The sequence below is a fragment of the Nomascus leucogenys genome, chromosome 13 (genome assembly GCF_006542625.1).
Source record: "Nomascus leucogenys isolate Asia chromosome 13, Asia_NLE_v1, whole genome shotgun sequence".
Taxonomy (NCBI): Eukaryota; Metazoa; Chordata; class Mammalia; order Primates; family Hylobatidae; genus Nomascus; species Nomascus leucogenys.
The window spans coordinates 86861881-86887756 of NC_044393.1; the positions used below are offsets into that span (position 1 = coordinate 86861881).

Sequence of the window (25876 nt, forward strand, 5' to 3'; positions counted from 1 at the left end):
TCTATACCACGCTGCCCTTACTATCTATTTAATACTTAAATACAGCATTTCATTATTTTCTATTCGTCTCTGCCAGTTAGAGTGTCAGCTCCTTGAGAGCAAGAAGCCTTATGGTTCTATTGCTTCCCCGACAGCACCCAATAACGCTCTGCCCAGAATAGTAAATTATCAGTAATCAATTGATTCTTGCTTCAGAGGTTGCTGAATTCAATGATTGATTAAGGCTTCCTGAGTGTTAATACTTCGGAGTCTGTACCAGTCAGTTCATTGGTTTAGAGAAGACATTATTATTGTAGATTACAGAAAATGGGTTCAGGCCAAATATGAGCCATTTTGAGACATGAAGGGAGGTTCTGCCGGCTCACCACAAGTAGTGCTCCATTTGCCTGCCACCTGCATTCAGATCATAACCCCTGAGCACTCACACCTCCTACTGGAGCCCTGAGCTAGAGAATGGAGATGGCCAGGTGTGGTGGTGCACGCCTATAATCCCAGCTTCTGGGGAGGCTGAGGCATGAGAATCACTTGAACCTGGGAGGCAGAGGTTGCAGTGAGCTGAGATTGCGCCATTGCGCTCCAGCCGGAGTGACAGAGTGAGACTCCATCTCAAAATAAATAAATTAAATTAAATTAAATTAAATTTTAAAAATTAGAACAAAACAAAGCAAGTACAGGAAAACCTAAACCAAACGTGCCGTAGTCAATGACCTGTCTCAGAAGGACTTGGTCGTGGAAAGGATGCTGATGAGAATTTAGAGCCCTGGCTGCTCTATCTTCATCAACAAGAAGTTGTGTGGCTTCAAGCAGGTCATCTAACTTTTCTAATATTTAGTTCTTTTATTTATAAAATGAAAGTTGAAAGAGAGGTTCTCCAAGATTCTTTCTTGCTCCAAGAATCTAATAAACATGAATGAGGGAACTGGAGACTAGAGGCCGACTCCACCTTATCGTGTATTTTGTTGCCCTAAACATCCTGAGAGAGGCCCTTACTACTAAATTGCTCCATTTTTTCCTCCTGAGAAACAAACAAAAGTCTCTCTCTCTTTCTCTGTGTTCTCCCTCCTTCTCTTATTCCTCCCTTTTCTCTCCAGGTTGTGACTACCAAAAAGGAAGAAAGGCAATGGTATCAGGAGCACTTTCACAGGGAGTAACAGAAGGACTTCTTAAAGATACCATTGTGTTCCCTTGCTCTCAGGAATAGATATGGATCCTTCTGATGCTTTTCCATCACAGAAAGTAAATTTACGAGTGTGCTTGCCAATCTGAACATTGAACTACTTCCAAATGATTGCTTCATCAAAGCTAATGGATAACTGTAGTCTGATAGTCAAGAGCTCATTGATGTATTTCCTGCTCCATCACTCAATAAACATTAAATAACAATAACAGAAAAGACACTATTAAAATAGCTCTGTCTGAATTCGTTGAGAGGGTAGAAAGTAGGAAGGAAGAGGAGGGAAGACATTACGCAGAAAGTTGTAACTCACATAAAAGGAGATGTGTTTGTTCCTCACAGCACTGGAGCTGCCAAAATGACTTCGCGTTTTGCTTCGTATCTGTGAATGCTGACTGAGTTTTGAATGCTACTCTGACATTTGCTGATGTGGAAGCCTCTGACCTCTTGTAGGAACATGTAATCACGTGGAACACAGTGGCTTCCCTGAGCTGCTCAAATCATTATTACTTTTTTAAAAAGGATATGGAGAGATTTAAGAGAGTTCAGAGACAAGTAATGAAGATTACTGAAAAAAATTAAAATGGGGAAAAGCAAAGAAATGAGAGATATTTTTTGAGTTTGAAAAGAAAAAAGCTAATGGCTGACTTAATTACTATCTTATGGGAATGTCAGTAGATGTGTTATGGGACAAAGCAAAAGAAAATAAACTTTCTGTATCCTCTAAGAAATTTTTTAATTCAGAATTTCTTTTGATTCCAGAAACTCTAATTTGTTCTTCAAGCAAACATCTTTTCTTGATCCCCAATTACATTTTTAATAACATTGTGTTCAGTTCTTTTATTAGTTCTGCTTCCATAGAAAGCACCTAATCTGATTGTTTCACCTGAGCTCCCCTTTTCTAATATCTCTGCCTCCTAATATAGCTTGTGATGTTTCTTTGCCTGCGTGGGCCAACCAGCCTGTGATATCCTAAGTACCAGTGCAGTCAGACTGTTGGGCTTCCCAGGCAGATGTGGATAGTCAAGAAGTGAAGGTAAGGAAGGTGTCATTCCTCTCTTCAGTGGGTCTGCAGCAAAAAGTCTGGTCAAGAGGGGAGACCTCCAAATATCCCTCTGCTGCTAAGAGTTCCTACCAGATTAAGCACAGACAAGCAGCCTCTCTTCCAGTTGGCAAATCTCTTCAGCCCCTGCTCTGAAAAGGTCCACTAGCTCAGCTAGCTGATTGCTGAAGGCACCCACACAGATGACGGTGTTTGTCTCAGGTCCTTGACTAAAAGGCATGCCTCCTTTGCAGCTTTCAGTACCAGGATCATCCTTTCTGGTGTGGCTATCTGGACTGTTCGCCAAGTTCCTAGTCTGGGTATCATCTTATATTAACTGTCCACCAAGTTCCAAGATTTGGCCACAGTTATTTCAGTGGTCCAGTGGCTCATGCAAAAAGTAGAAAAATTGGGGGGCCTAAAATCTGTGCTCAACTTATGAGGTCCCCAAATCATTCAGGGCATTAATTGAAACTAACATCAGAAAAAAAAATCATAATTGGTTTTGAGGAATTCTTGGAACCTCTAGGGAATTCACTGGTTTTTTTTCTCTCTCATTCTCTGTTCCACCCACAATTTTACTGACCCATTTTTATTTCCTGGTACTTGTCTTCTGCCACATACCTGTCTATTCAACTAACCATTTTTACATGTCAAAAAAATCCACAAATTCATTTCCTCCTTCCTACCTGCCTAATTTTTTTTGCACATGCATATCCATTAAGCTGGATGGGAATGCTTACATGAGTCAAAATGTGAGTGAATGTCTCAGCAGAAGCATGTCATAAATACTGATGCCTGAACTTTACCCCAGAACAAATTATTTAGAATCTCTTGGAATGGGGCCCAGGCATCAACGTTTTGGCAAAAACATTCCGGATAATTCTAACATATAGCCAGGTCTGAAAACCTTTGATATGAAAGCTTGTTGGTTTCTTCTGGCCCCGACACTCTGGGCATTAGTCATGAAGTGTTGGGTACCTGATAAAATAGCACTGGGCCTGGCTCAGTGGCTCATGCCTGTAATCCCAGCACTTTAGGAGGCCAAAACAGGTGGATCACTTGAGGTCAGGAGTTCGAGATCAGCCTGGCCAACATGTTGAAACCTCACCTCTACAAAAAATGCAAAAATTAGCCAAGCATGGTGGTGTGCTCCTGTAGTGCTAGCTACTAGGGAGGCTGAGATGGGAGAATCACTTGAACCCAGGAGGCGGAGGTTACAGTGAGCCGTGATTGTGTCTCTGCACTCCAGCCTCGGTGATAGAGTGAGACTCTGTCTCAAAAAAAATAAATAAATAAATAATTGAACAAATAATAAAGTAGCATGGTTCCCCAAGGCCCTTGCAGTATAAATAATGGGTGTTAAAGTAGTTTCCAGAGGGGAGAGATTTCTGTGCAGTGGGTTGGGTCATTTGTAAAAGTTTTGTGGTATTAGTGGGATTCATAGAAAGTTTTAAATTATAGGTAAATCCATGAAGAATTTCTATCTAGAAATCTTACACACACAATAATAATTATAACTAACACTTATGTCATGAATACTATGTGCCAATTATTAATATATTACTTATATTCACTTACTCTAAGCTCACAATAACCCTGTAAAGTAGGTATCATTTTTATTACTATTTTACACATGAAGGACCTGAAGCCGAGAAATGATAAGACTTTCCTAAGATCATAAAGGTAGTACATTGCAAAGTCAGAATTTTGAGGTTTACGCATCTGGCTCCAGGATCTGTGCTTTAAAAACTCTAGAATAGTAGTATGTCTCTAGGTCAGAATTCCACTGTGGAACCACTTCATTCATCTATGATTCCTTATACTGATCTAAACATTTTCTCTTTTCCATCTCTATCTATGACTTCTACTCTTGCTTTTGAAGACAAATCTGTTCCTTCTAAAGAAGGACTCTTATATATCTAGGATTTTAGAATGTTAGGGCTAGAAAAGGCTTCATAAATCAACCAGCATTACCTCTCCCTTTTAGGAGTGTTTCCAGTTTACTCAGCCTCCTTATGATTGTGTCTAGTCTGCTGTGATACAGGTTGCAGTCTCTGGAATAAGATGCTGAATTTGAGTCTGGTGTATAAAAAGTTGATTGAGGATTCAAATCTATGGAAGGAAAGAGAAAGAAGCAAGATTTGGCAGAGAGTCAGACTGAAATAGAGTCCTAACAAACCTTGGCCAATCCAGTAGAGACATCTGAAGTGAATATTTCCTAGCAGACACCTTGTTCTGCACAGGGAAGAAAGAGTCAGGATCTTTATATCCTCTCATTGCTCAGAAACAGGATATTAGCTTTTCCAGTGACCTTTAGAAAGGCAACTTGTGTCTTCTAAAGAAGATCCTGAAGGAACTGACAGCCTGTCAGTTGACCGACCGTACTCCTTGCAGTTCAATAGATTTAAAGCAATAGCTCCCAGGGAAACAAATATGAAAGTTAAGAGATATTACTGATAGAATGAGGTCTGTAATAAGAACAATCAGAGTTATATAAGTGTAACAGAAGGAAAGGTAAAGAGTCATATTAGAAAAGAGAATGGCAGAGGACTTCCAAAATTGATGAAATATACCAATCCTCAGATTAAGGAAATGCAATGAATCTCAAGTTTAATAGGTTAATGAACACATCATTGAGTCCATTATTAGACAAAGAAAAGATTATAAGGAAGCCAGAGAAAATGCCAGAATAACTTCAGATAATCAAGAACTAGAAAAACTGAATTTTCAACAGCAAAATTGAAACCCTGAAGGCAATGCAATCAAAGCATTGAGTGAGAATACCTGTCAACTTACAGTTGTATACCCAGCAAAACTATCTTTTATGAACTGGGAAGAATAAAAGACAATTATAGACAAATTAAGGCTTAGAACAAGACCCTCACATAGCCCTTTTCCTATATAACACTTGGCACATATTTTAAAAATTATTCTGCTGCCTCCTGATCTATAAGTAGCTTATTTGCCTGCAAGTTTAACATTTTTCCTGCCTTATCACCTTTTGAAATCTGTGAGGCAGCCAGCTAGCTGAGAAGACTTTGACATTTTCCGTACCCTGGGTAATGCAACTGTACATTTTATTTTGGCTTTCAGTGTCACAACAATATTGTCCATTATGATTTTTTAAAAATTCAGTCTTCATCTCATGAATCCACAAATACAGGCACTTTTAAAACTTTTTTTCTGTAGCTTCATCACTCACTATAGATGATATTTTAACACTTTCCAGAGTGGCCTCACAAGTAGATTGGCATTTCCTATACCTTTTTCTGGATGTATCATACTCTTGATTCATTAGCATTGAACTCATGGCCAGCAGCATGCTAACTCATGCCTGAGGGAAGCTTCTCTAACAGACGTATTTTCTCCATAAGGTACACTGTAGCCATTTTGCACTTAGAAACACTAGACAACACTTCAGCACTATGCCTGGAAACCATTTGAAATAACAAAATCTCCAACCAAAGGCACAAAATTGGGGAAAATGTGGCAACTAAATAAACTATGAAAAGGATACTTGCTTACAATTATAAGAGCTAAAACAAAAAGCCAAGGTATCACCTTGTTTAACCTCAGCTGGGAACATGTGTGTCAGGCAACTCAATTTTTTTTGCCACTCTGTTCATGCCCATGAGTTTCAATGATGGCACTGCCAGTATTGATTTTAGGGTTATAAATACGTTTTAATGACTATACGAGATCACAAATAAAGTATCTGTGAATAATGAGGGTCAACTGTACAACTAAAATATTGCACAGAAATTGCATGAAAATGGGAGAGCTGCTCAGTATTAAAGCATTCTAAGACCCTTAAGCTATTCAGGGAGAGGAGATATACTGATTAATTCTAGATGTTTAAGTAGAATATGCATTAAAATGATAAAAATCATGTTTTTCAAAAGAACAAAAAGAGTGGGTTTTACTTTAAATAAAAATGACAACCACCAGATGTCATTTTATGCCCATCAAACTGGCAAGAATTAAAATCCAACAACAAGCGTTGGTGTGCGTTGTAGGAAATAGGAACCCATATTGCTGGTGAAAGTGTGAATTGATACAACCATTTTGATAAGAGTTTGTCAATACCTAAGAAAGTTCATTATGTGCATTTTAAAATGTGGTACCCAGAACAGGATGAAATACCACATATGGGAATCGATTAATTCAAGGTGGGGCCACATTCTTGCTTCCAATGACTTGAGACAGATTCTAACTTTGCTGTCGCTTGAGGGCAGTCACATTCCAACATGTCAACACAAACTTCCAGATACATTACCAAGCCAGAGCTTCCTCAATCTATTATTGGGAAGGTAAGGTTTTGGACCTAAATATAGAGATTCCCCACACTCTGCGTCTATCTGCTACCACCCACTTTACCCCCAGTTTTGGCTGCATAGCTGCTGTAATCAGGCATCCAGGAAAGGATAAGGAAATGTGAGATGTGCCAGGGAGTCCTAATGGAAGGGCTCTTTCTGCCATGTTATCATTTCTCCCTTTTACCCCAGGATATGTTCAGCTTCTCATCCATTTTTGATCCCAGCTTGAAAATTGTTTTTTAAAATTTTAACAAAAGTTTTAGCTCTTAATTGTTAGTAACATTTGCTCTTTTAGACATGCAGAGCTACTTTACTCTCGTTTGTGCAAAAACTCAGTTACCTCTAGAGCAATGAAAACAGCATCCAAGACTACTGCTGGCTTAGTAATGTCCAAGGGAGATGGAGTTTGAGCAGGGGATACTCAATCACTGCTTGTCCTTGGTGTTCCACATTGATTACATCAACTAGGCAATGGTAAAAGCCAGTGTTGAATCATCTTGAAAATTCTTGGAGATTCTTTAATGGAGGCAATCAAAATAGAACAGAGTTTAGGCCACCAGAGACAAAAGAGAGCAAAAGTGAAGTATGGGACAAAGATAGGATTAAATAAATTATATGCTGAATGATTAGACTGACTCCCCCTGGCTCTATTGCTCACTGTGATCCCAGAATACCTGCAACTTCCCCAGTTAGGACATGAAACATTCTCCTCTTGAAAAACTAAATGGCCCCAGGTACTCATATACTACCCTTTGAGAACCCTAAAAAAAGTTAACTTATCATCCTATCCCCTTACAGAGAGTTCAATCAGTTCATTAATACTCTTTTTTTTTTTTTGAGAACTTTGAGCGTTTTTATTGTGACCATCAGAAAGACATAAATTTTACACTGTGACCCAGAACACCACTCACACATACACATACAGGACTGAAATGAAAGTTACATGAAACAGTATTAACCTCTTTTAGATGCATTCTGGTATTTCTATTTATTCTGTGTAATTCCAGGCCATCCCATCCCATCCCATTCCATCTCATTTCATTTTGTTTCTCATTTTCAAATTGTTGTTCAAACATACTAAATTGATTTCTCAAACTTTTGACCCTCAATTTAAAAAATACTAAGCTAAAAGAATAAAAAAATCCACTTACCCTGACACAAATTTAAGACAATTAGTCATTGTGCATCATTAATGTTATTTGATGCATGTGAATGGACAGCAATATCCATCTATCCAGATCTTTGAGGAAGGCTGATAATACAAAATAAAGAGACCAAAACAAACAAGTAAATAGGGAAATAAAATTAAAACAAAGCAGGAATCAGCGGGCGTGGTGGCTCACGCCTGTAGTCTCGGCACTTTCGGAGGCCGAGGCGGGAGGATCACTAAGTCAGGAGATAGAGATCATCCTGGATAACATGGTGAAACCCCATCTCTACTAAAAATACAAAAAAATTATCCAGGCGTGGTGGCGGGGGCCTGTAGTCCCAGCTACTTGGGAGGCTGAGGTGGGAGAATGGCATGAACCTGAGAGGCGAAGCTTGTAGTGAGCCGAGATCGTACCACTGCACTCCAGCCCAGTTGACAGAGCAAGACTCTGTCTCCAAAAAAAAAAAAAAAAAAAACCAAAACAAAAAAAAAAACAAAGCAGGAATCAGAAAAGTCTTAATATATCATAATTAATACACTTAGGTAAAAGACATTGCTTCTAAAATTCAGAACAGAGGGCTAGAAACAGGAAAAACTGTAGAAAGAAAAAAAGCCTTGAAATTAAAAACAAATGAAGAACAAAATTTTAATTAAAAAACTGGAAGTTAAAGTAGAAGAAATTATAATCTAAAAAAGAAAAAGAATAGATAGAAAATCAGGAGAAAATATAAGAAATATAAGGGCTCAATTCAGTCATTCTAAAAATAAGGAAAGGAAATTAATCAAAGAAATTATGCAAAAATGTTCCCAGAAAAGACACAAGTCTTCAGAATGAGAGATCCAATACAGCAAACGAAAAAGACCCTCCAGAAGGTAGATCATCATTTTGCGACAACAGAAATAGAGAAAAAAATAATAAGAAACAAGGATCAAAATAGCATTGTACTTCTCCATGACAGCATTGCAAGATAGAAAATCATAGGGCAATTCCTTTAAAATTCTGAAGGAAGATTTTTCTCAGCCAAATATGCTAGACCCAGCCAAACTATCAACTATGTAAGAAAGAATAAGATATTATGAGCCTTGCAAGAGTCAAGTAATTTACCACCAATGAAACTTTTTGTAGACAGCTAATACAGAATGTACTCCAGCTAAACAAGGGAAGCAACCAAGAAAAGACAAGACATGTGATCCAGGACACAGGGACTCCAACAGAGCAAAATGAGAAAGGGTTTTCCCACTACCATTGTGAAGGGGAATCCTAGAATTAACAGTTGTAAAATCAGACTACAAAGCAAATGGATTAAACCAGGTGATTAGAGGCCTCTTGGAGGAGTTTCTGTCTCAAAAAGAAAAGAAAAGAAAAAAAAAAGAATGTTGATTATCTAATTCATTTAACTATCAAGAACATATAATAATAAGCACTAAAACTTTTGACATAGCTGGTATATATTTACTATATTATTTATATAATATAATAAATATATAAGTTTTCAAAAATAATCATTTCTATATATTAAATATGAGCCATATACACACTAACCAAATGGAAAAATGAGGCAACTATTAATCCCAGGGAAGATGCAAATTTATACAAGGGAGGCAACTTAATTCTAGTAAAATAATACATCGCTCAGCAGAAAACAACATTTATGTCATTATATTAATGTAAACACACTACTGGGAAAATGAGGACAGAGAAATGTGTGTGTGGGGGGTCAAATTTTTATATACCATGATAAGAAGCTAATAGTAAATGTCTAAAATTGATATATCAACTGTTAGCAGCATAAACACATTACTTAGAAATATAGAGATCAATGTGAAAAGAAATTGAAATTGGTTACTTCCAAGCAGTAGGACTTGTGGATGGAAAAGAGATAAAACAATGTACCTCTATTTTTCAATAAGAGCTTTTTAATTCTCTAATATTTTAAGCTATGTACAATATCACCACAATAATGTTTTTCATTTAGTTGTATTACAGGAAAATTTTGTCATTGGTCCCAACAGCATTGTTTCTACTCAGTATTTTCCCTGATTATTCCATAAATGGCACTCTCTAATGCTGACTATCTCTACAGCATCTGTCCTAATTCACCATACATCCCCCAGTCAAGTCTTGCCCCTGGAGTGCGGTTGCATGAAATTATTTGTGCAATAGCAAAAATACCATCTAAACTGTATTTTCTGTGTTCAGTTACTATCTCAACCCATGATAAAAAGCTGTATCAACCACTGAAAGCTTAATTTAAACAATAAATAACCAAAGAAAGTAAACACTATGGGGATTGAGGATCCCTTTCCCGTCCCAGAGATCTCTAAATACTGTGTGGGTTGCTTTACATTTAGAATTTTCCTTTTCAAGGAGATATTGTCTTTGAACTAGCCCAGGCACATAGAAGCTCTCATGTACCCATTAGGAAGCTGAACTTGCCATCTGTTTTGCAGTGATACTGGGGAGGACATTAGTTATGAACTGGCAGCCTCAATTCCCAAATTCTTTTCACTTAAGAAACATTAAACATTTTGAAACAGACTTCTCAGAGAACAGTACAACAGCCTCTCTGGCAGCTTTTATGGTATTCCTCAATGGATATTTTTGTCCCTCCATCTAAAAACAACAGCATAGAGGGAGGAGGAGAACACATGGGCTCCTCATGGGGCCAGAACTCGTCTTTAAAATTGCCAAACTATCTAGCAACAGCTGTGACCAATGGAACACAACATCAACTTGTGCAACCTGCTCAGCCCCGTCAAATGATGAGGGATCACGTGGAATCAGACTCTCAAGACGGTGACGTGGACTAGTTTGCAGGAAATGACTGAGATGAACCACTTTCCTTCTTCTTCCCTCTCTGTAGAGACAGACACCTTCAGGTGCATCTCAAATCCGGGGTTACAACTCAGTCCTGAGGATGCTAAGAAAAAAGAACATGGCACTGGCACCTTGCAAAGTAGGTTCACTTTATGGATAAATGAAACTCCATGGGAAGGTCATGGATGACTTGGACAGCGAGTGTTCCCTGCCCAGATGAGGCATGGCTAATGGAAATGGCACAAGGATGGAAGTCAGGACAGCTGATTCCTGATCTGCTCTGCACTCGTTCACTGTGTGACCTAATGTGGAGCCAGTCACATCTCTATGGCCTCTATTTCTCAGCTGAGCAACAGGGACAACAGTGACTGCTCCACCCTCCCCATGGAAGATCAGCCAGTCCAGCAGAGAACATGTAGACAGACTTGCTGTAAGGCACAAGGTCCTAGACAAGTGACATCATTAGGATTTTTTTAGTATACTTGTGTTTCTCTTTTCAGCATGTTTATAATAAAAAAAGGAAACAGCAACCCTGAATTCCCAGTGTTATATAATAAATTATAATAATTTATATAAAATAATATAGCATTCAGACAATACAAATGTTGCTGTAGATTAATACTGATTCTCATAGAATGATTTTATGATACACTGTTTGGTGGAGAAAAATAAGTCATAAAACCAAGGGGTCCAAAACGATTTTGTTTTTATAAAAAAACTAAATATGTAAATACTCATTTATATTCATATTCACATTTTTATTGGGAGTCTGGAAATACGCACCAATGTATACATGTGAGTTATCTATGGGTGAAGGAATTGTTTTATGCATATGCATGTAGTTTATCTATTTGATGTCATTTTTGAGATAAATGAATATTCATCTTTGAGAATAGGAAGACCAGACCAGACCACAAACTTCAATTTTTCTTTCAGGTAGTGAGAAGAGAGGTCTCCAACGTGCAGATTACCCCACAGCTCATAGCTGAGCTGCCTTCCCCCTCGGGCCTCTGAGGGTGAAACTAACCGTCCTCCCCACCTCTTAGTTCCATCACTGACACAGGATCCTTGCTTTTATTCCTTCTCACTGCTCCCCAAAATTTAGCCACCACCTAAACAAGAGGCAGTGAATTCAGATGACAGAAGGACCAGGGAAGTACCATGAATGAGTGAAGCAGCTTGGGTGTGGGGAAAATGTGGCCACCAGAAATGAAAATGCCATCCTGGGGGCCGACACCTTTCAGCTCTTGAAGTTGCTGTGTCTCTCAGTCTTTCAAGAGAAGATGGAAATCTGGAGTTTTATGAAAATCCTTTGAATGTGGAAAAGTTAACCTATAATTTTTAAATGCCCTACAACCTTGTGCAATGTAGTTCGAAGAATGTGGACTTGGTGTCAACCCAGGACTCAACCTCTCATCCGCAGCTGATTTGTTGGATGGTCTTGAGTAAGTTTCTTACTCTTTTTGAACTCCAGTTTCCTCAACTGTAAAAGGTGGTATGTGTATCCCCACAAAGATTTTGGAGGAATTAAATATCATAGATAATTCATGAAAACTGGCCTGGCGCAGTGGCTCATGCCTATAATCCCAACACTTCGGCAGGCTGAGGTGGGAAGATCACTTGAACCCAGGAGTTCGAGGTAATTCATGAGAACTTCCTGGTACATGGTAGGCACTCAATAAGTGTCTCCTTTTCCAGGCCAGCAAGTTAATGGTATAACTAGTGCAAGAACCCATACACCTCTATCTTCTGAGTCCCACTTGTTTCTTCCCCCCACTGTATCCAGGTGTTCCCTTGCCTCTATGGCACTCATTCTCAGAGATATCTAGTATGACTTAACTTGGAACCTGAGCATAGGACTAGGGTTTTAGACAATGCTTTCTCTTCCCATGAACAAGCCACACTACTCCCTAGAGATCTCACTTTTCATCTCCAGAACAAAAGTGGCAACCAGTGTGCAAAGAGATAATAGATCTGTAGTCCCTCCAACTAAATCACAGCAGGCCCATCTGTGAAACCCCAGATGCCCATGAGTCTGGGATCAGCCTCTCATGTGATACTCATTTTAAAATATAGGTTTTATGGTACGATTATTCGGGTATGGTGAGGCCAGCAGATTTTTATGGTACGATTATTTGTGGATGGTGAGGTCATCGAAAAGAAAAGACAGCTTGTTACTCACAGTTCCCAAGAGGAGAGGGGATGTCATGCAAGACCACCTGGGGAAGCACCAGGGCGGCTCAAGAAGCAGGAGGAATGAAGGGGAAATGTGAGCAATGGCTTTTATTGTGGTTTATGCAGGAAAAGACAGGCAACACAGGGTCCACAGGTTTTGGATTGGCTAGTTTGAATAATTTCAGTAGGCTGCGGGGTTACAGACTGTCTCTAGTTGTCTGGTACCTGGCCCTAGGGTACCTAGGGCAGGGGGAGAGTGGCCCAGAGTATGAGAGGCCACAGAGGAGGTGGCTGGGCTATGGGCTACAGGTCGGTTTATATATGAAAGGCATGCTCCTAAGCTAGGAATGGGCTAGCCCTGCCATGGGCAGTCCCTCCAGGGTCAGCAAGGCCCTAGATGTCAAAGCATTAGAAATTCAGGGCTGGGCGCAGTGGCTCACGCCTGTAATCCCAGCACTTTAGGAGGCCGAGGTGGGTGGATCACGAGGTCAGGAGATCAAGACCACGGTGAAACCCCGTCTCTACTAAAAATACAAAAAATTAGCCGGGCGTGGTGGTGGGCGCCTGCAGTCCCAGCTACTCGGGAGGCTGAGGCAGGAGAATGGCGTGAACCCAGGAGGTGGAGCTTGCAGTGAGCCGAGATTGCGCCACTGCACTCCAGCCTGGGCGACAGAGCGAGACTCCATCTCAAAAAAAAAAAAAAAAGAAATTCAGAAAATGGAAAGGCATGATTAATACAGAACATTCTCAAATCAGTGAGTATTTGCCCTCTCCACACACCACTGAAAAGACATCAGCATATTGGGGGCAGGAGGGCTTCAGAAATAGGCTCCCCATAAAAGAAAGAGTGGGGAATGATAATCAAAGCCTCTGAAGGGAAAGTCCCCCTTGTGTAACAACAGAAGGTGAAGGTGCTCTGAAGAGGACAAGATAGAGCAGATTAATGTACCCTCAAGGCCAGGGCAGGGTTGGGCATGCTGCTAAGGAAAAAAAACACAAAACAAACAAAAAAATCCCATGTTTTTTTTTTTTTTTTCCAAGTAAGCACAGTCCCTGGCCTTAGTCTCTAACAAACATCCCAAGTCAGTCTGAGACTAAACGAAGCCCCCACTCTCTGAGTGACGAAAGCTACCTTTGGATTCAGACATTGAAATGGAATGAAGATTACTCTGCTTGAGTGCATTGACCTTTATCAACCATTTCATCAGAATTTCTGGAGCTTGAATCTGTTAGCCATCCTCTGCAAATGTTCGTAGGAAGAAGGATCATTCCTTTCTGGCTCAAGTCCAAAGGATCTTTCTCAAGCAACCAGAGCTGGGGAAAGCAAAATCAAATCCACAGACATTTGAAATCTAGTTAGGGAATAGTTAGAGGAGACAACAAAAATAACAGTCATGCTGCAGAAGTCTCTAGAGGATACTGTTTTTCTTCCCGTGGCTGCCTGAAAAAACAATTACATTCTCAATATTCCTCCAACTAAGGCTTAGATTCAGTCCTATATAACATACCGATTGCTGGTTTGAGGCTCTTCTTTCAGGCCAAGTAGATATCCAGGAAAGAATGGTTCGGCACACATACACAAACCCATGCTCATAAAAAAACAACATGCTTTTCAAATTAGTACCAAGATTGTAAAGACTGGTCAACATCTTACTATTTAAGAAAAAATATTTATTTGCAAGAAATGGAAATACAAAAGCATAACAATTTCAATTTTTTTTTTTCCCAAACTAAGTACAAGTGTCCTACAAAGCTTTTTTTTTTTTTTTTTTTTTTTTTTTTTTTGGTATTTACTTAGCTATGATGAAGAATAAAAAGTCATTTAAAAAACGCGATAGAACAGATGACAGACTCACAACGTATTTAGATTTAAACACTGCTGGTCTACGTAACCTGTTATAAAAGAGAGCAAAACCTAACTGTCAGCATAGACATTGAAGCTCACCGTTGATTATAGCCCAGGGTCTGCTCAGCATTGTTTAAAAAGGGTCACTCACAGTTTTGTCAAAGAGTGCTGGTGTTCTCTATGAACTCATAAAGTGTTTTATCTGAAAAGGCGATTTTCTAAGTAGTGTAAGCCATGGGTACATGGTGCAAAAAGTTCATGTTCTCACTCAGCTGGTGAGCAAAGGATGGGAGCAGAGAACAGAGCTAAAACCCCTGGTTTTCCTTTCCCCAGATGTAAAGCCTGCTAGCTGGAACTCACAGAAGATTGGAACAAAAAGATAGGAGATGGACACCTGGGGGACTGCTCCAGCCCGAAGGGAAGCGATGAGCATCGCACAGCAGGGCCATTGCAGGGGACAGGTGCTGTAATTCCTGCCCAGAGAACTTGAAAGCTTACAGTGTGCTCACGGGAAGGAATCGGCTCAGCTAGTCCAGAAATTGTTGCATTTCCCATATTACTTATTTCTTTATTCATCCTGTGGTAAAGAGTCACCCTTGTTTTCTGTATCTATAAAACTGAAAGACTTAAAACTTACTTAGCACAGCACCCAACACCCTAGTAAATGCTCAAGAAATATTATTCCCCTTCCTTCTAGAAACCAAGGCTAAATAACACATTCCTGAATTTTATGTTGTCCAAAATAACAAAACAAAACAACACCTAGTTTTTTCCTGTGGTAAGTGCTGACCCTTTGACCACAAAGGCATGGAACATTAATCTTCAAATGGGCCAGTTTCCTTTGCACTGAGAAATGTTCTGCTATGAGGATTTATAATACCTTTAATCCTGGCTGGTTGTTTTTTTGATGTGATTGCACTCCTGCAAACTGGGATCTTCCTAATGGACGTAACCCTATTTCTTTTCTCCTGATGTGCAAATCTGATAGTGGCTTTTAGGAAACCACTTTTGAGCCTTTAGAAAAAAAATTCTGTCCCCCACATCCACCTCAATCTAATAATAAAAGAATATATACAAAATCTCCCACTGACGAGGGATTCCTCAGTCATCCTGAATTTATATATAAGGCACATTTAAGGCACAAATGAGCATGTAAGGGAGGAATGTGTGTGTGTGTGTGTGTGTGTGTGTGTGTGTGTGTGTGTGTGTGTCAGAGAAAGAAGGGAGAAAGAAGTATAAGCATTTGGGTCTTTTGAATAACTACTATTAATGTTTCCTCAATCCCTTCTATTCCCCAATATTCCCTAGGGCCTCAGGCAACACTCTTCCTTATGAAACTGAAAAGTCTTAGGAGTAACTGAATGAATGAGTGAACGAATAAAACATCTAAGTCTTGTCTCCAGATCCTTCACAGCCCTCACGTCACCACCACCTACTCTCCTGTAACTGCCCTCCCAGCAGGGCCTATCCCAGCATGTGTCTATGGATAGTCTCAGCTGAAGGTGGCCAAATAAAATGACTCTCAAGAGGCACTACCTGCCCATGGCTTCGCAGGTCCAGCCAGCCCAGCAAGCAGAAGTGCTGGTGTCTTTAATCCAGGTTTCTTAAAGACTGGCTTCAACAGAACCAACTGTAGTGACTTGGGGCAGACGACAGGGAGGATGAAGGTCTTCTAGTGCATCTCTGCCCTCTCCGTGTTGGCACGGTCGGCATGAATGTGCCATAATTCAACTGGGGGTGGGATGTCTCCATTTCTGGACTGTGCTCAAATTCACACCTCGTATGACATGTGTGCAGAGGAGCTGGCCTGGAGAGGCCTCTGATTCTGCCTCTACGCTTTGGCTGGGTCTGAGGACATGGGAGGGAGGAGCCACAAAATGCTGGAGAACAATTTTAATAAAACACTTACGAAAAATGCTGGATACTGACTCACTGCCAGAACAAAGAAGAGCCAATTCAACATCCCAACTTTATGGGCACGTAAGAGTCACAAGCTGAACCGAGAGATTTAGGAAGAAAAAAAAAAAAACATGGTAATTGTAAGGGGTCTGTGAATAAGTTGAACTAAAAGCCGCTTTCACAATCTACAAATTAGGCCTCCAAATCAAAATCATTTATATTAACCAAAAGGTTATCTAATTTTGCCCATATTGGTGTCAAATCTCATCCCCACTCCCTGCCAAAAAAGAGCAACCTAGTTCAGCTGTCGGATTTTTATATAACACTCTCTTTATGTGAGCTAGACTCCAGAGTCCTCACACTTCACAGAAATTCTTTCTTAAAACTGGCAGTGCAGCCTTTCATTTACAATATCCCTTTTTAAGTGCAAAGTCGAGAGCTGTGAAAAGAACCACAGTGGGGGGTCTGGGTTACTCAGGTCTTATCCAGTGAAAAATTAGTTCTCTGAATCTTTGCGAAACATCTCCTTCACTGGTGCAATCTAAGAAAGGGAAATGGGAAACCTGTTTACATGATGAAAAATATAATTAAGAGATTGACTCTTTATGGCTTACGGCCGCTCTGACAGACTCATATTTCTCAAAATTTACATTCAGAAGACAATGTCTGCCATTATTTGAAATCTTTAGAGCTAACCATAAGTTAATGACTAGTCTAAGAGGCCACTTGGTGGGGAAAACAAATCCACTGATATTCTGGTCTTAATCCCTGAACAGAAAATGTGCACACACATCCATTAATTATTTGGAACCAATCTAGTGCTATACAACTCTTCTGTGTCCTCTTGACCCCATTTTGTCCTCCTAAAGGGACAACTGTTAGTTCCTTTAACCCACTCACGCAAGGAGTGGAGGGCAGAGGTTTATCTAAAAGAGCAGTGATGTTGGTTCTTGGAGCCCCCTTAAAAGGGCCATCTGAGCTCTCTACCTAATGTCCCATTTTCTACATAGATTCCGTTTTGGAAGGACAGTTTCCCAGAGAAAGAGTCCTGCTGTTTGGAGGTCTAGAGAGAGTGATGTCAAGCAAGGGTAGTAAGGGAGAAAATAAAATCCTCAAAGCACTAAGGACAGGGGCTAGAAGTTTCCTTTATCTTCTCCCTCCTCATTTAGAAGAGCACGTTTTCTACTCTACATTTGGGAGCCTTGAAAACCCAGTCTGGTTCAGTTGCAGCAGGTACATGGGCTGGCTCATTCTCTCACTTCTGCCCTTAAATTTGAAACCTTTCCTTCCTCATTGCCCAAATGCTACTTGAGTAAATCTTATCTTTTTGCCTTCTTTGGGCCCTACAGGCTGCCTATGCCTGATAATGACCTGACAGTTTAAAAGAGAGGGATGGGTCAGTGGAGGCCCATGGTTACCAGACACCAGCCAGGCCCAACAGGATCTGGGCTGCAGACAGTGGAGCAGAGGGAAGCAGAAGCAGAACCTGCTAGCAACCCTCCTCCTGCACAGCCCAGACAGTCTCCGCCCTGGCTAATGTGAGGGACAACAAGAACCCTCCAGACAACAGGGCTGCCAGGACTACGGGGGCCGGATCCAGCTTCCACTCACAGTGAGAAGATGAACTTGGCCGCTTTCCAGGCTGGAACCGTCTCCAGCATAGCAAAGAGAGGGGAATCACTCACAGGGAGCCCCAAATGGGCCTAGACAGACAAGGCAGGGACCGGCTTATGAGGTATGACGACAAATGTTAATAACATCCAATCCTGTACCTGATATGGAATGGAAGCCAGGGTGTGGGCTTAATCCCTCTAAGTACAGGCTCCAATAACAATGCAGATGATGTGTGTGGGGGTGGGGGGGGGAGAGAGAAGGAGAGACAGACAGAGAGAGAGAAATAGAGAGAGAGAGAGAGAGAGACAGAAGCCAAAACCAAAAGCATTTCAGCTGCTAATAAAAATAAAATACAAACTCTATGCATATTTCCTACACAAAATCTTTCCCAAGCTCGGAAAAAACACTTGAGGGTTTTCTACATTACACAATAAAAAGGCAATTTCCACTTCTTATTTATATGAAAGAGGAAAGATTTTTTTAAACTACAAAAGTTACTTTTAACCATAAAAAAAAAAAACTAAAAAACTAAAAGTAGGTTGGGGGTTAGGTTGTATCTCTTTGGGCGAGCTGCAAAGTAGCCAAACCTGACTATCAAAGGTGAGAATGTGGATACACAAATGTCACCTACCCCACTGAGCTTTGTTGAGGCAGAGGACGAGGAGGACAAAGTGGAAGTGTGGAGGGAGGAGGGGGCCAGGCAGGTGTGGAAAGCCAGCAAGGTTGTCTGAAATGTCTGTTGTCAGGAACAGGGCTTCCCTTTTCTGTCATGAAAACAGGATAGAAAAAGCTTGTGGCCAGGGAGCCCCGGGCCTGAGTGAGGCATTGTGCCATCTCTCGCTCTGAGCTCATCCTAGAGGCAGACACATACATGCTCAAGGGAACTTCTTTTTCAATGGTAATTATTCCAGTTAAAAGAAAAAACAAAGGAAAGGAAACAAAACATTGTCTGGAAAGACAGGGGATCCCAGAGCCTAGGGTGCCCTCCTAGCTCTGAAGGCTCGCAGAAAACTTGGCTAGCTTGAAAGGAGGCATTGATCTCTTCAGTGTGGTTGCTAGCAGGAAGCCTCGGCAAGCTAATAAATACTATTTACAAGTGGGGAGGAGAAGCCGGGGAGGCAGAACTATGGACGTGTGGGGAACCAAGTTGTGGGAGGTCCTAAAAGCGACAAGATGGGGCAGGTTTGCCTGGAGTAGAAAAGCCTGATCCCCTCAGGCATTGCACTTGCGGCCTGAGAATATGAACGAGAGCCCTCGCCTGCCAGTGCTGGTGCAGGAGACAAGACAATCCAGCGAGGGCTCCCAGGGGGCAGAGTGGGCGGAGGGCTGCTGTCGGGGTGTTCACACCAGAGACCCCAGTGCGAGCAAGGGAGGACATGGGTCAGTGCTTTGCCAAATACCAACAGGCATCATGGCATTTTTGTGGCCAGAGTCTGGGGTCTTGACTGAACAAGAGCCATCTCGTCTCCAAAGTGGGGGGTTACACTTCACAGGTGCATATTAGGCAGTATCTTTTTGGCACTATTGGTGGAAACAAGCCTGCTTGTCCCACCTCCAACCCCTAAAATAATTTCCTATGGCAGTAAGAGAAAGGAAGGGAGGGATGCAGGCTCCCTTCCACACAGGAGGAACATGGACCAGGGGAGATGCTCTCTCACTGCAGGGAAGTCCCAGGCTGGCCTCCCATCTGAAGCCACTAATGCTTGCCCATGTCTTCATGAAGATCCAGTGGCAAAGAGGAAAAGCTGATGACAAAGGTGGTTTGGGGATGTAAAAGTAGAGTTAAGGGAAAGGCAGGGGGTGCAGGCAGCCTCTTTAGAAAGTGGTGTTCACTCTTCTGTCGAGTTCTACAACTTTTAGTGTTTCATTCCCCTCCAGTTTGGTGCTGACCCTGTGAAGGCATTAAAAGGAAAAAGAAGTATTAGTCACCAGCTGTTAGCTACAATTCTCATGCTTTGTAGCGTGATACAGTCATTCAGGGGTTGCAACTTGGTGAGACGGCCTGCGCATGTTTCTTGTCCTTTTCTCTCCTGGTAGCAATTCTCTGTTTCCAAAGTCCCCTGCTACCAGCCTCTCCACTAGTCCACATTCTTACCTTTATCTACACCCAAGGCATCTCAACCCTACTAAGGATAATCATGGTGGCTTGATATTGATCTGTCATGAAATGCACTAAATTATTCTATTTACTTAGGATGTTTAGCCCTATGCTAAACTCAGGCAAGGAGAAAATAAAATGATAAGAGCTGATCCTTGGCCTAGAAGAGCTAATAATCCAGATAAAGATTTTTAACAATGAGCTAATTTGAAATAATAATAAATCCATAACAGAAAATAAATACATTATTAAACTGTGTAACACCCTGGAAAATCTCTAGGCATTCAGAGGAGGGCTAGGAGGCTTTGTTATCTAGGAGACATCACAGAACAAATGGGATTTGAAGGGGGCCCTGAACAGCTTAGCTGAGAGGAGATAAACTGTCCAGAGCCAAGTAAGCAGGCAGCTGGGTCTTCTAGATATCCCAGCGGTGACTACATTGGGAAGTTTCTCTATGACGGGAATAATAATGATGCCTTACCACCTGGGACAGTTAAAAGGATTTGTATGATACTGTTTCAGTGGTCCTCATCCAAAAATCTAAAATCTAAAATGCTCCAAAATCTAGAAATGTTTGAGCATTGACATGACGCTCAAAGGAAATGCTCACTGAAGCATTTTGGATTTTTGGATTAGGGATGCTTAACTGTTAAGTATAACGCAAATATTCCAAAATCGGAAATCTATAACACTTCTGGTCCCAGGCATTTCAGATAAGGGATACTCAACCTGCCTCACATCTGTAAAGTGCTTAAAATAGTAAGTGCTAGTAAATGTTAAATATGTATGTATAATGTACACACATAAAAGTACTTCATTATAAACCTTCCCCTGCAGAATTAGGGGATGAAAGCTGAAGAATCTGAAACAAAATCTTTCCCATTTACATCGGAATGGCCTCATTTCTGGGAGGCACAGGAGCAGAGTTCAGCTAAATCACCAACCATGTCACACATAACCAGGAGCATGCATGCAGGCCCAGGTACCTCCCCTATCACAGTAACAATACCTTGCAGTCGCATAAGCCTTTATGTTTACAAAGGGATTTTTCCCAGAAACTGAGAAACAACTCATGTAGAATTGGAGCCAAACAGAGGTTGTTTTCAATATGGAAATGCGTGCCCAGTGCCTCTTAAATCGTACCCCTCAACATACATCTACAAGTATAAAACTATAATATGTATGGTTTTAATTAACACGTGTATTTACATATAAATCATAAACATATATTGACATATAGCACAGTATATATCTACTCCCCAGTTGAAGCCATAGAACATGTCTCAAAGTTGGATTTGCACAGTAAACACACTGTGGTTTCCTGGGCTGTGCATTCACTCATGTGGCTTGGAAGGGAGGATGGAGACAGTGGGGGAAGGGCTTGAATCCCTCCCCCCACTTCTTGGTGCCACCACACCAGCTCCCCGCTAATGCAGCAGACATACGGGAGCTCGTGCTGGCTTTTTTCCCCATATCTGCTCAGGGCAACTGTTGGCCAGCAACAGACTCTCTGCAGTCCCAGGTCCTGGAAATAGGTCCTGAGAGAGCTGAGGGACTGAACCAGGCCTATGGAGAGTCTCAACCTCACATCCCAGGTTGCTGACTCATAACCCACCATCAGTGCACTAGAGGAGTTGGCTCTGTGTCTCTATGACTCACAGGTGCTGCTGCAGCTCCAAAAGCACTGACTTCTCCAGGCTGGTCTCATTCGAGATAATGAAATGGGGAAGATCCACATCCGGCCTAGACTCCAGCCCTGACACCCTGAGCAGGGAGGAACCTCTATCCCAGCCCCCCAGCTCCCCAGCCGAGCCCGGGCTGGACGGCTCCTCTGGGGGAGAATGTTCCTCGTAGATCAGCAGGTTTCTGGATCTCACTGAGGACAGAGCAGAATAACAAGGTGTTAGCAAAAGACCACAGGGGTCCAACACATCCCCTCACTCCAGGTGCTCAGCGCTGGTAGCAGATGACAATGTGTGAGTTCTCGTTGCCCAGAACCATGGGTGCCAACAGGATTTGGCTTTCTATAAAGACTTTAGAGCTTCGGAGTTTGTGCATTGAAAAATTATACCAATTATACAGGGCTGGAAGAACAATAGAAAAGCAAATAAACACAAGGCAAACTACCACCCCCACTGCTTTGAAAATATAAAACTCCCCCCCTTACCACCCATAAGCATCTAGGGAAAATGATTCATGGAGAATGGGAGTGGAATATTTGGAGACGTCCAGACCCAGATAAAAGAAGCAGCATTCCCAGTGAGTAGGTCTGGCAGGGGGATGAGGTGCAGGGCATTTCATTTAGAAAGTGAAGAGGAGACACAAAGCCAAAGCCATAAATCAAAGGATAGAGACAATCTCCTTTGTTTTATAGGACAGTCACACAGCTAGATGGCTCTGTAGCAATTTTCCATGACATAGAAACTATGCTTCTAATTAAATTTAGAGAGACAGTTCCTTGGGGGGAAAAATTCTCAACAGGCCACTGAAATTATTTAATTGGAATGCTAGCACTTCTGTCATACCTGGCAGAGATACACCTGCCTGGTGAAGACCACAGATGTTTCAAAATGGCAAAATTTTCCCTATCCCAAATCCAATACAGTAGTCCTCCCTTGTCCATGGGGAATACGTTTCAAGACCCCCAGTGGATGGCTGAAACCGAAGATAGAACTGAACCCTATATATATGGTATAAGGTATATATGTATAGGAAAAACCATATAGGGTTTATATATGGGCATATAGCATGTAGGGTTCATATGCCTTTTCCTATACATATGTACTTATGATAAAGTTTGATTTAGAAACTAGGCCCAGTAAGAAATAAACAATAATAATAAAATAGAACAATTCTAACCATATCTTCTAATAAAAGTCACATGAATGTGGCCTCTCTCAAAATTTCTTATGGTGGTGTACTCAGCTATTTTCAGATAACTGCAGGTATTTTCATTGACTGCAGGTAATGTTTCTTATAGCGTATTCAGCTATTTTAAGGTAACTGCAGGTATTTTTATTGGCTGCAGGTAGCGTTTCTTATTATAGTGTATTCAGCTATTTTAAGGTAACTGCAGGTATGTGCACTGGCTACAGGTAACTGAAACCTTAGAATGCAAAACCTCAGAAAAGGGGGACTACTGTACCGCCTAACCCCACGCTCGTTCCTATAGGTGTAGGTGTGAATTTGTGTGTGCATTCCTTACTCACCATCCGTTTATTTCTAGGTGAGAACACCATACGCTTCTTATCTGACACCTGAGTCCCCATATTCTCTAGATCTTGGGCATAAGGTTTTGGAAGGCAAGCTGATTCTTTTTGTTTGTTTGTTTGAGATGGAGTCTTGCTCTGTCGCCCAGGCTGGGGTGCAGTGGCACAATCTCGGCTCACCGCAACCTCCTCCTCCCGGGTTCACGCCACTCTCCTGCCTCAGCCTCCCAAGTAGCTGGGACTATAGGTGCAGGCACCACCATGCCCAGCTAATTTTTGTATTTTTAGTAGAGATGGGGTTTCAGCATATTGGCCAGGCTGGTCTTGAACTCCTCACCTTGCTGATTCTTTTTTTTTTTTTTTTGTCTGGATGGAGTCTCGCTCTGTTGTCCAGGCTGGAGTGCAGTGGTGCAATCTCGGCTCACTGCAAGCTCCACCTCCCAGGTTCACACCATTCTCCTGCCTCAGCCTCCCCAGTAGCTGGGACTACAGGTGCCCGCCACCACGCCTGGCTAATTTTTTTGTATTTTTTAGTAGCGACGGGGTTTCATCATGTTAGCCAGGATAGTCTCAATCTCCTGACCTCGTGATCTGCCCACCTCGGCCTCCCAAAGTGCTGGGGTTACAGGCGTGAGCCACCGCACCCGGCCCTGACCTTGCTGTTTATTTAATTTCACTTTACAAGCCCTTACTATATACATTACATTACTCATACAATTCCACTCAGTGAAGGCAGAAACACAGCAGTTCTCTAAAAACGGCACAGAAAGCGACAGACTCTTTCCCTCATCTACTTCCCTCTCCCTTATCAGAACTCAAAAATTAGATGTCAGAATGGATCAGCGAACGCAGTCTAGAACAGCAGTTTGCAAACTCTGCTCTGTCAAGCTCTGGAGAATTCCCAGTGACGCCTCAGTCCAGTGGATGAGGGAACCCAGGGGAACCCCCACTTGCCTCTTCAAAGGGAGAAGCTCCACTTTTACCACTTTTTAAACACTGGACTTTCACGGAAGATTCCTTTTGGAAGGCTGAGAAACCCAGCTCTAGGGAAATCAAACAAGACCCTGCCCAAGTTGCCACGTGCTGTCTTACCCACGGAGGCTGTGTAGGGCTCCTGCAGGGAATGCTGGCTGGGCAGAGCCATCTTGGTGGCAGAAGGATAGGGCCCGTAGCCTTGAAAGAAGCTGCCGAATGCAACGGCAAAGCACAGCACCACAACCTGTGGGAGAGAAAGAGGGGAGAGAGAACATGAGGGGCTGTGGACTCCGGGCTCTGGACAGCACAGCTTTAAACCCAGGGACACAGACTCTCCTCTTCAGGCCAGTGGACTGCACCCACGGGTCACATCACCAGGGTGCCTCACCGAGGAGCAGCCTCAGAATGGAGTTCCTCCACGTGGTTTCTCCTACAGCATGGCACTGGGCCTTGCCAAGCGGAGGGAGAGGGGAGACAGGGCCCAGGCCAGGGGTGGTCACTGTGCTACCCTGCTGGGAAGCTCACCATGAGGCAGGTGCCAGTCTGCGTGCCGGCTAACTTGCAGGTTCGAGAAACCTTGCCCATCACCAAAGTCTGAAGCTTCTGGAGTTGCTGAAGGAGAGTCCTGCCAATGATAACAACAGCCGTGAGGGGAGTCTGACAGAGAAGAGATGCTTCTTGATCTCTCCATGTGACCCAGGAAGGTCGCCGTGCCTTTGTGCCTGCATTTCAACAGAGCCCCAAGGGACAGTTTCCTCTGGAAGAAGATACGAACACCAGTACCTCCCAGCACCATCGTCACAGAGCTCACTGGGGCTCAGAATCAGCCTTCACACTTGCAAGTCCTGTTCTTGCACTGCCCTGAGTTAGAGGTAGCTGCCTCCACATTACTCCTGACAGGCTATGGCTTGTTTCTCAGCGATTGAGAACAAAGGAAAAGGAACACTGATTGGATGGTAGCTAAAGTCACAATGGTTGTGTCTCTCCTAAATTCCTATGCTGAAACCCAGTCCTCTATGTGACGGTATTAGGATGCAGCACCTTTGGGAGATGATTAAGTCATAAATGGAGCCCTCATTGGTGGGATTCGTGCCCTTATAAGGAGCCGAAAAGACTAGAGTGCTTCCCTTCCACTATGAGAGGACACAGCAAGAAGCTGCTTTCTGTGAACCAGAAAGCAGGCCCTCGCCCAACACTGAATCTCCCAACACTTTTATCTTGGACTTCCCAGCCTCCAGAACTGTAAGAGATCAATTTCTATTGTTTATAAGTGACCTCGTTTATGACATTTTGTTATAGCAAACTGAACAGACTAAGAAAATGTTGATTAAAAGAACTCATTTAACCAAGAGATGAGAAACATTGACAAAAACATAAAAAAAGGGACAAAGGCAAAGAGAAGGAAAAATAAAAAATGACCAGTAGAGAACAACAGAAGGAGTGGCCAGAAGTGGGGGGCTGTGACTGGAAATGCCAACACAGAGTAACAGGCATTCACAGGCAGGTTAGAGGAGAGAGAGAGAGGAAGAAGGAGAGGAAAAGCAAGAACGGCTCTGT

General features: G+C 42.1%; 1 protein-coding gene across 1 annotated transcript in view; it reads right to left on the minus strand.

Moving 5' to 3' along the window:
• Positions 1 to 14328: 14328 nt before the first annotated feature.
• CREB3L2 (cAMP responsive element binding protein 3 like 2) overlaps positions 14329 to 25876 on the minus strand; it is a 128728-nt gene continuing 117180 nt past the window's right edge. The window contains exons 9-12 of the mRNA XM_003261390.3: positions 24845 to 24944; positions 24437 to 24563; positions 21795 to 22011; positions 14329 to 19928 (exon numbers count right to left, since the gene is read on the minus strand). Coding sequence (XP_003261438.2) covers positions 19853 to 19928; positions 21795 to 22011; positions 24437 to 24563; positions 24845 to 24944 — 520 coding nt within the window. The 3' untranslated portion in view covers positions 14329 to 19852. The remainder of the gene's footprint in view (positions 19929 to 21794; positions 22012 to 24436; positions 24564 to 24844; positions 24945 to 25876) is intronic.